At 41.9% G+C, this 10,342-nt stretch overlaps 1 protein-coding gene and 1 long non-coding RNA gene across 2 annotated transcripts in view; both read right to left on the bottom strand.

The window, feature by feature from the left end:
- LOC117943910 overlaps positions 1–640 on the bottom strand; it is an 8,783-nt gene extending 8,143 nt beyond the window's left edge. Inside the window, exon 1 of the long non-coding RNA XR_004656457.1 lies at positions 628–640. This is a non-coding gene — a long non-coding RNA (uncharacterized LOC117943910). The remainder of the gene's footprint in view (positions 1–627) is intronic.
- A 2,174-nt stretch (positions 641–2,814) lies between these two features.
- LOC117943909 (Krueppel-like factor 15) overlaps positions 2,815–10,342 on the bottom strand; it is a 10,311-nt gene continuing 2,783 nt past the window's right edge. The window contains exon 2 of the mRNA XM_034870341.1: positions 2,815–3,873. Within this exon, the coding sequence (XP_034726232.1) occupies positions 3,705–3,873 (169 nt within the window). The 3' untranslated portion in view covers positions 2,815–3,704. The remainder of the gene's footprint in view (positions 3,874–10,342) is intronic.

A 10,342-nucleotide genomic window follows, 5' to 3' on the forward strand; every position in this document is an offset into this window, starting at 1 on the left:
ATCTTCAGACCCAGTACCCCTTCTGCCAGCCCAGCCATCTTCAGACCCAGCACCCCTTCTGCCAGCCCAGCCATCTTCGGACCCAGCGACCCTTCTGCCAGCCCACCCATCTTCAGACAGAGCACCCCTTCTGCCAGCCCAGCCTTCTTCAGACCCAGCACCCCAACTGCCAGCCCAGCAATCTTCAGACCCAGTACCCCCACTGCCAGCCCAGCCATCTTCAGACCTAATAAATGAAATAAGATTCTTTACCACCCACTCCAGTCAGCGCCTGACTTCTGTCACCCGTTCCTGACAATCATTTTCTTGATGTCCCTATCAATTTGGGAGGGACTAAAGTTAACAGAAAGGTCCTCTGGTATGTCAAGGAGAAAGGAAATGCTGTTGGAATATCTTCCTTAATTTCAGCAATAGCACTATCAGATAGGCATGTAGTGTAGAACCTACAACAAATATCATCGGCTGTAATGTTTTCTACAATGGTTTTAAAATGAGTTTATAATTTAGTATAGGATTAATTAAGAAGCTTGAATAAAAGATGGTTGCAACTCCCCCCCCGCCCCCCTCGGCCTGAGCCTCTCGGAATGTATTATTCTGACTTGGAGGAGTGGCTTCATTTAGACTAACACATTTGTCATGGCCCAGCCATGTTTCAGTAAGACAGAATAGATTATCATTATATTATTTGATGATAGATCATATAATTTGATTGTCTGATATCAGATTGTTTACTAGTACTGCTTTAGAGGACAGAGATCTAATATTTAATAGTCCACATCCAATTCTTCTATCTGGTTCTACTGTCACAGAGGTGGTGGTGGTTTTTAAAAGGTGGAAGCCAACATTGTTTGAACTAGGGAAATACATTAATAAATACAAATTTAAACAATTTGGACCAGCAGTACTTATTTAAAAAGCAATCCTAGTTTATACGAATATTTTGGAGCAGGTTTTCTGTAAGGCTCTCTCAGACAAAATACTTTGATACTATAGAAAATGTGATGATTCTCAGTTCTGGAGTTCTGAGCCACATTTTTTTTCTGGGTAGATTTCTGGATCTTTATTAGTGATGGCCATTAAAAATAATATCCTCACGCTGTTTCTAAGAACATCAGTGTGCTCCGGCTGACTGACTTATTACTCTAATGTTGAAATCGGATTGCAACAATCAGGTTTCAATATAGTTCGTTTATTTGGCTGCATGAGCCTCAGAAAGAAAACCTTGGATTTAGTAATACTCTGGGGAGTACAACTGTCATGTTACATGCATAAAAAACATAGAACATAACAGAATGGTGAAACAAAAGAACCTGGAAGGGGATCCAAAATTCAAATAGTATCTGTGGGCAAGGGGACCACAGCTGTAAGGCAGTTTTGTGTGTTACACACTGGAGAAGAGAGGATAATAGACGAACTCAAGAACAGTGAAAGAGTGGCTGCTGGATGAGGGATCTACCCACGGGAGTCAGTGAGTTAATTCCTTTTCAATTTTATTTTTAATGCATCTTGGATAGAACGAGGAAAAAAATAGAATATCTTCATATGTACTGAAATGTCAAGTTATGTACACATTTATGGTTTTCACTAGAAATCTTCACAACCACTGATTGGTTTTAGGATATGGCATCAGAATAGTCTCTGTGTGGTCCTACTTATTTACAGACATTCATAGGATGCGATAAAAATAACCTGTGTTCACACAAGCATTCAAAATTCAAAAATCGAATAAGAGGAATGATGTTTTATGTTGTGTACCCCTGCGTGTTGTCGCTTGACATACACGGATACACATGGACGGCATTGTGTAGCAGACAATGTTTGACCGCAATTACAAAGTGTGTCATGGCCTCAAAAGACTACATTTCCCAGGAGCACATCGTCCTGGTAGTTCAGCACCAGTGTGTGTAGTGTGTCCATTGATGACACATCAAACTAACGTAAGTGCCAGCTGAGGTCAAAGGCTATCAGCGTGTTTTTACAGTAACAGCTAAACCTGAGTTGAGGCAGATTTTGTGTCAAGTCGTCAGTAAAATACTAGCACACTGAGACGTAAGTTGTGAGGCTATGCACTGACTACCATACTATGACACCTTTTGTGTTTTTGTGTCTAAGTGACTGATGGGAAATTGCGTATGCTAAACCCACCAGACTCCATTTAAATAATCAGTCATTTTAGTATCAAAAATTAGGTTTTCAAAATTGCAGGAATAACAGGAATTAATGGGAATGAACTCGATATTTTTAATATTGCTCATATAATACAGTTAGTCTATAACAGGCAACTTAAATGTAGTTGAAAAAACCCATCTTGCAATATAATCCTGATTTTTTTCCATAATTCCCCAAATTACCTTCCCATGGTTTCCGAAACTTTATCGGAATATTCCAGCCCCTTTGCAACCCTACGTAAAATATACTTCATTCAAAGTCGACAGAAACAAAAAAAAAACTGTAAAAAGATGTTTAGGGTCGTCTTTCCACTTTTCCGACAACTGTAGTTTTGTTTGTAATTAGCACAAAGTTTACAGATTTCTGTGGGGAATTAAATTGCCTCTTTACGCGCTAAACGTGTTGCTTTTTAAAATGGAGTCTGGTGGGTTTGGAGCTAGCAACTTCAGAGCTGTTCGTGGTTAAACAGAAAGGTCTCAATAAGGTTTTTTATCTCTGTAGGGATCCATTCCATAATGTTGTTGACACTTAAAATATTAATCTGAGTCTTTCAACGGCAAAACAGCACATTAGTGAAGCTAAGTACATGCTGGACGATTGTCCTATTAACTTACATTGTAGCTTGTTCCCATCAGTCACTTAGACACAAAATCATAGGAACAGAGATTCTAGGCTGACAAAAACGTAACACCATTTTAAAATAATGATCACTGAAAAGCCTGGTTTCCCAAACCATGTGGCTCTCAAACAAGGATTCCAAGGTCCAGTAAGGCAACAGCGATACATATCAAAACCAGCAAGTAAATACACATGACCCAGCTTCATAAAACAACAACGATCATTAAACACTGACCAGAATAGTTGCATTTTACTTTTGGATCTCTTGGGTTTCTCTTCCATTCTCCTCATGTCCCAGCAGGCTTACAAAGGTAGTTGGTCTTGAGGTTTCTCCTTCTGTGGATCAAAGCCCAGTTGAATAGTAAAGGTACTCTTCATCTGCGATCAAACTGTGGTGCCCGGCAGCAAAAACTAGGACAAAGCTCTCATAGAAAACTCCAGAGGAGAAACTTCTGTGGACCCCAGGAAGAGAAACTACCAGTAACTCTAGGAGCTTATGAGGATCCGAGGTAACTCCCTCTGACGTCCTCAACAATGCATGAGATGAGAAATGTCCAAGACACTGGCAGTTTTTAGGAAGGCAGTTGTTTTGATCCTGGTAGAAGCCAGGAATGCCTGAATGAAAATGAGCTCATCTTATCTTGTGCTGTGGCAACAGGAAGGAAAGAACAAACGTAAGGAGTACAGGGTACCAAAGCAGCTGCTTACAGACATGATGGGAACTGTCTCCGTTTACCTGTACAATAAATTAGAACAATCACAGACTGTACAGATTTCCTTACACATATGCAAACTGAACCAATGATGGTGGTGCAAAGATTTGCGCACACCCCCATAAGTGCATACTTGCACCATGCCTCCATGGCCTGTATCTGTATCATAGTGATCCCAGCATTCCCAGGGATCCCAGCGGGGCGTCAGTTGGCTGAGCGAACTGTCCGACTGTTTCGTGGAAATCTGTGGACTTTGATGTGTTTTGACAGGTGGTCACTGCGGGCAAACCTCTTTTCACAAACTAGACACTGGTAAGGTTTGACACCTGAGTGGGAACGCCGATGACGAGACAGCTCGTCTGACCGGGAAAACCTGAAAGGAGAAGCAATGTTTTAGACGAGACAGGAACATATGGAGAGAATCAGAGGTGAGGACCTGTGTTTGATAGAAGTCCTATTTTGCCTATTTAGTTTCAACTCTGTTTTTCCCCAACATGTACCCAACGCTCCAGAAAGGCCATCCATGTTCCCACCAAGCGCCACAGCATAATTATCTGTCATGCTTCACATGTTGATGCTACAACTCATTTGCTTGTAACTCATTTTGGACAAGTGAAGCATTACAACAGGGTTAGCATGTGAGGCATATGCTACTTGGCTGGAGCCACAGCAAAGACACTACAAGGCGTCTTCCCTGCAACCCAGAACTCTATAAGTGACTGTCCCTGGCCAGGCTCTGCTGACCTGACAAGATGATGAATAGAAACAATTGCTCCCTGTGATTTAATTTAAGGAGCTGTGGTTAAAATGGTCATGTGTAGATACAACAGGCTTACAGCAAGGAGCAAAAGTAATGCTGCTGCAGTTATGGACATGAATAAGTTCACATAACATCTGACAGCAGTTTGTACAGGAAGACGCTGCCAATAAAAGCATTATAATAACCCAAAACACCTACTATAACCCATTGCTAGTCAAAAAGAAACAGGCTAATTAAAGGGTAACTATCATTTTTTGCCCCACAATGTTACTTATCATTTTCTAACAACAGTAAGTAAGACTTACAGTAACAATAGAATTTAAGACTACACATATTTACATTACCCAGGTACACATACTCACACACACACTTACCCTCATCCCCCTTCACCAACTATACATAAAATGAAAATAAATACTTTCCATGAGTCTGTCAGTGGCAAAAGAGCACATTGGTGGAGGTAAATACAAGCTAACTTCCACGTTAGCTTGTTTCTCTGCTGCCGACTGCAGAGATCTTCTTAACACTGGACTAATGTCAGTGATGGTAGTTCCCATCAGTCGCTTAGACACACACACACACACACACACACACACACAAAGTAGGAGCATATGGTCCTAGTTACCTTTTAACACAAAACTCCATTGTACTGGACAGTTATAACATTTAGAATTGTATAGAAATGAATATATAAAAGCTCAGTGAATGGTTCACTAAAGCACACCACGTTGAATCATTCTAGGTCATTATTTAAAATCGAAACCTATCAGTTTATAAATCTGTCAGCTTGCTGTAAATTAATATTAAATCTGACACGACACGATCCAGGAGTTTAGAAGCTTGTCAGGCTTTAAAATCAACTTCATTCAAATGATTCTGCCTGCAAGTCAACTCATCTCTGCTGACATCCTCATTTGTTAAGCAGTTTAAATATTTAGACATTGAGGTCTTCCCCTGCTTAAACCAGATTATTAAACATAACTATTCTGTTTCTCTGGACAGTGTTTTGAATGACATGGAAAAATGGATAGGTCTCCTCATGTCAATTCAAGCTCGTATTTCGGTGATTAAAATGAATGTTTTACGCCGGACTCATTTTGTGAGCTCTATGCTACCTCTCTCCCCTCCTTCTGGCTATTAAAATCAACAGTATCTAAATTTATGTGGAAAAGGCAAACAGCCATGACTCAAGATGTCTACTGTACAGAGAAGGAGAGAGGATGGTGGCCTTTCAGTTCCCAACTATAAACATTATTTCTGGTCCTTCGTGTTGAAGCCCCTCCTCACCTGGTTTAACCCAAATGTGTCTGTCTGCTGGCGTACCTTAGAGAGAACTCTGACAGAACCGTGGTCACTCCATGACCTTCTCTTTGCCAATGTTGTTTCTTTATTCAATAATACAGCAAACAACAATTCCTCAATAGGAAAAAAGGGGAGTTCATTTTCTAAAGGACATTTTTGGTGGGGTTGGTTTGTTATCTTTTTCTGACTTACAGAATACGTTCAGTCTGCCACATTCCTCTTTTTTCTTTTACCTTCAGTTAAGATCAGCACTCAAGGTTTACGGTGTCCCCTGGCAGAGGACTTTGCCCATCCATCCTATTCAGAAGTAATTTACTGTCCAACCTAAAATCTGTGGTATGGTATCCAGACTTTATCAGTTCTTGGTGATGTTTGGCCACTCTGCCCTTCCTATTGAGAGGATCTGTGACTGCCCAGACCTCGTTCTTGACTGGCATGATGCATGGTCTAACATTCCAGAAGTACTACACATTCCAGACCATCAGCAGATTCACTACAATTTCATTGGACATCTCACACCCTCGTGAAAAATAATTAATAGCCATTTAAACACTTTCTGCTCAATTAAAGCTCAAGGTACATATCTTCGTATGTTCTGGGAGTACTGTCCTGTGGTCAGTTCTGGAACAATATTGCATCCAAGATGTCCACCTTGATTAATGTTACTGTGCCTGTTACTGTTAATATTTTGATTATGAATGACCTGTCAGTCTTCCAGCTTTATAAAGCTCAAACTGTGATGGGTTGGGGTTCTTTATGGGGGTAATTGTTCCCGTCTTGCTTCCTTGTCGTTTGTTTCTTGGTTTTCCCCGGTCCTGTGTGGTTCTCTGTCTTGTGATTCCCGGTAAGTGTCTGTTTGTTCTACTTCCTGTTATTTTGATAGTCAGCTTCCTGTCTTGTGTCTAGTCTTGTCTAGCTTTACTTTGTTTGTCTGATTGTCCAGCCCCGCCCTAATGTGACTCACCTGATGTCTCACCTGTTCCGCGTTACCTCATTACCTCCAGTATTTAACCCCAGTGTTTCCTTTGTCTCTTGTTGGATCATTCCAGTTTTGTTTGCCTGTTTGCCGTCATCCTGTGAGCTGTCAGCCTTGCCGTCTCCCCGTGTGCTTACCTGTTTGTTTTACTAGCCGCGCCTTCCTATTCATCTGCCCGCCTGCCTACCTGTGTTCCTCGTCATCCTGCCTGCAGTCCTGTCATTCCCTGTGAGTTTTTCCCCACGCATTTTTCCCTGTGTGCTGCCCACCTTCTCCAGTGCCTGCATTTGGCTGTGGAGTGTTTTTTCAACTCCGCCCTTTGCTCCTTGTGTTTTTCGACTGTGTCAATAAAGCCTTGGTTGATGTTCCCTTCCACTCTGCATTTGGGTCCTCCTTCCTGCACCATAACACAAACATGTGTTGTGTTTGCTGGACTTACAGCTGCTAAGAGGATAATTGCAACCCGTTGGAAACCACCTCATGATTTATCTGTTTGTTGACGGATCCTTTCTTTTTTGGATGTCAAGTACATGGAACTCTCGGCGGCTCGTGTGGGAGGAGTCCTGGGGAAGACTTTGGACCCTTGGCACAACATTGTTGAGTCCTTGAATGCCATGCTGTAGCCTTTTCTTCTATTTGCTTGTGTGATCGGTCCCTTGTCTTATGTCTGTGTGTGTGTGTGTCTGTTTGTGTGTCTGTTTCTGCAGGTGTTGTTAGGTCTCCCTCCCTCCCATTTTTCCTCTGTGATGTTGTGGCCCTGGGACGCATTCCTGTGTCCCAGCGTGTTGTTTGTAACTGTTAGTGAATGTTGTGTTTACATTGTTTTTTTTTTCCTGAACAAAAAAGAATTAAGTAATCAGAAAAAAAACTGAAACATGATTGTTTATAACTAATAAAGACCACCTTCCCTTTTCCCAGTGCATGATGGGAAACTAATAATCACCATGATGCTTGTGTCCCTATAGTATTGAGTGTTTAGTGTATTTCAGCCTCTATTAACCCCCCTATACCAACACCACCACCAGCGCCTTTTCTCCTGTCTTTCCTTTAAAAGAATCTCACTTTCTCTCTGCTCCTTATCCATTTGCCTGCTTCTTCCACAATTTCCCCAACTTCTTTTGCTTTTGGCCACCTCATTTTGCCCATCACACACAGTGTTGTGTACACACACAGGTTCTCACATACACTTCCATCCAAACTACATCCTGCCTTTTGTGTACAGACAAGGGCCCTTTGTTAGTTGGAACACACTGCTTGGATTACTACAGCACAACTTTCTGCAGCTCCCCTGTTACATATTAGGACACACACAGCAGGTGACGCAGGTGGGTACTATTGTCAAATAGACTGCCACAAGGCTTTTTTGGATAGTTTGGATCATGCAGTACCTGCATGCAAAAAGGTTTCTATACTGTATGAGTGAATGTTTCTAAGAGGGGCTCCTCCAAGCTGGGGCAGGTAGAAGCCCAGTGACACACCAGCTCACTGGCTGGGATACTTCACCAACGTGTTCATGCAAGTAAATGTAAGCATACCGTATGCATAGATCAGTGCACACATGCAAGGCACATGAAAATCGCACACACACACACACACCATGTCAGTACTTGCCTTTAGTGACAGGTCTTAGTAATGAGTGTGTGGAGCTTTTAGAGCAGTGGTCTTGTGCTAGGGTTCCTATATCTGCTTGTATATTAAGTAACGGTGTACAGGCTAACTTAACATCAGCCATTCAATGGAACGTCATGGAATTAAAATATTCAGGAAATTATGGAAGTATCACCCCCCCCCACCCACAGTCAATTCCCATTTCAAGGTTTTCATTCCCTGTTCTGTGCATTAGTTTGGTACAGAAAATGGCTGAATGCAACACCCATGAGCCTCAGCTTCTTTTGCCATGGAGAAGAAGGTTGTAGCAAATTCACTTGTCATTGCAATTGGGAACACAGTTTAGGGTCAATAGGGACTGGTGTAAGGTGTAGGAATATTAAAATACTAGTACTTTTGCGACGATTTGTTAAAATCCATTCTTTTGCCAAGAATCCCATTTTCACATTGATTCACCTAAATACATTTCTCTATGCATGGTACTGCCGACAGCGACTATATCTAATCTCAGTATTTGTTTTGTTGTTTTAGAATATGAATACTCTGTGCAGCGTCCTTAAGTGTAGAGGAAGGCCCCTTTAAATAAAAAGTTATTATTATTAATCTGTTTCCAGCAAAACAGTCACTATTCTTAGAAAACAATTAGTTTGTAGAAACGTCTCATGATATATTGTCTCTAGAAGTGAATTATTCAGCTTTTGTTTTTGTGTAAGAAGGACCGGAAAATTCCAATACTCAACACTATCAGGAAAATCACAATATAAATCAAATCGGCGCCCATGTATCAGGAAAGAATCAAATCAGGGCAGAAGCATATCATATTACTAAAATACTATCCCCTTCCTGCTCACCTGATCTTAAGTCACCGCCAATCAAATGCAGAAGAAGAGCGACCACGCGGCCATCTTGCTGAGGTCTAAGTACGGAAACAGAACATGTGATGCCTCCAGTGACGCGTGGGTCAAGAAATGGCCAAAACAATCAGAGCGGCACCACTGATGACATCAATGATGACATGGATTCACAGAGTCTGTGGTCAATTTAATTTAGACAACAGAAGCAAACTTTACCCAAACTACATTTCAAGGATGGGAGGGTGCACCTCTCGCACCCATCTCTCTTTCTGTGTGCATGTGACCATCAAGAAAGCAGGAGGAGCCACCGATATCTGTGGGCGGGTCCTTAAACTGTGTACTGACCAACTAGGGCCAGCATTCACAATGATTGACAGTCTTACTCTGTCACACCCACATTAATAATTCATTAAGAAGTCGACCATCATTAATGCGTCCAAGAAAACAAGGCCAGCCTCCCTGACTGATGCACTCACCTCTGTAGTGATGAAATACTTTCAACGACTGGTCAAGAATTTCATCTGATTCTCACTTTCCTCTCTGTGGAGAACAGGTAGAAGGTACCAGATCCACGAGGCCAGCACTGAGAGGATCTTCAGGTGCAATATATTTGTTTGAATACAGAACTGTATAATGACTGTAGGCATACAGGCACTTGTACAGGCTGTGCCTCATTCTTCAATCCAATGCTCTGTCACTCTGATTACGTGCCTTGTTGCCCTATAAGTAAACATGGCAACACAATGGAGGCAAGCAGCAAGCTGTGCTGATTGGATTACCATGAGAACCCCCTAAGAAGCATTTGGGAGTCGTGTCTACTGTCTGAAGTCACTCAGGTGAAGAAGAGGAGGATGATCGGAGCAACATCTATTTCACTGCACCTTTTAGGATTCGGCTACGTGGGTTGAGTGTAAAGTCATTTGAATGACGATATTCTTCGTTGTCCCCCCCCAGCTCTGCAGCAGAAAACTTTAAAAAGGCTGTTTAAAATGACGTCCACTCAAAATCCTTCTTGTTTTCTCTATTCGGAGGACTCGCCAGTCACAAACAACTCGTTAAAGAGGTCAAACGTAGCAGTCAGTTACAACAGTTTAAGTCTCACTGTCTGACCCGATGTCCATGGGAAGACAGCCAGGTCAAATATGGCAACTCTGGACTCAAGTCACACACACACACGCACACACACACACTTTAAGACCGTTGAATGTAAAAAGCCCCTTACTGTAATGACCAAAGAAATTGCCTCATCCAAGTTGTCTGCCTTTCTCACACACACACACACAGACACACACACACACACACACACACACACACACACACACACACACACGTTGACATAAAG

Source organism: Etheostoma cragini, chromosome 4 (assembly GCF_013103735.1).
Source record: "Etheostoma cragini isolate CJK2018 chromosome 4, CSU_Ecrag_1.0, whole genome shotgun sequence".
In the NCBI taxonomy this organism is placed as follows: Eukaryota; Metazoa; Chordata; class Actinopteri; order Perciformes; family Percidae; genus Etheostoma; species Etheostoma cragini.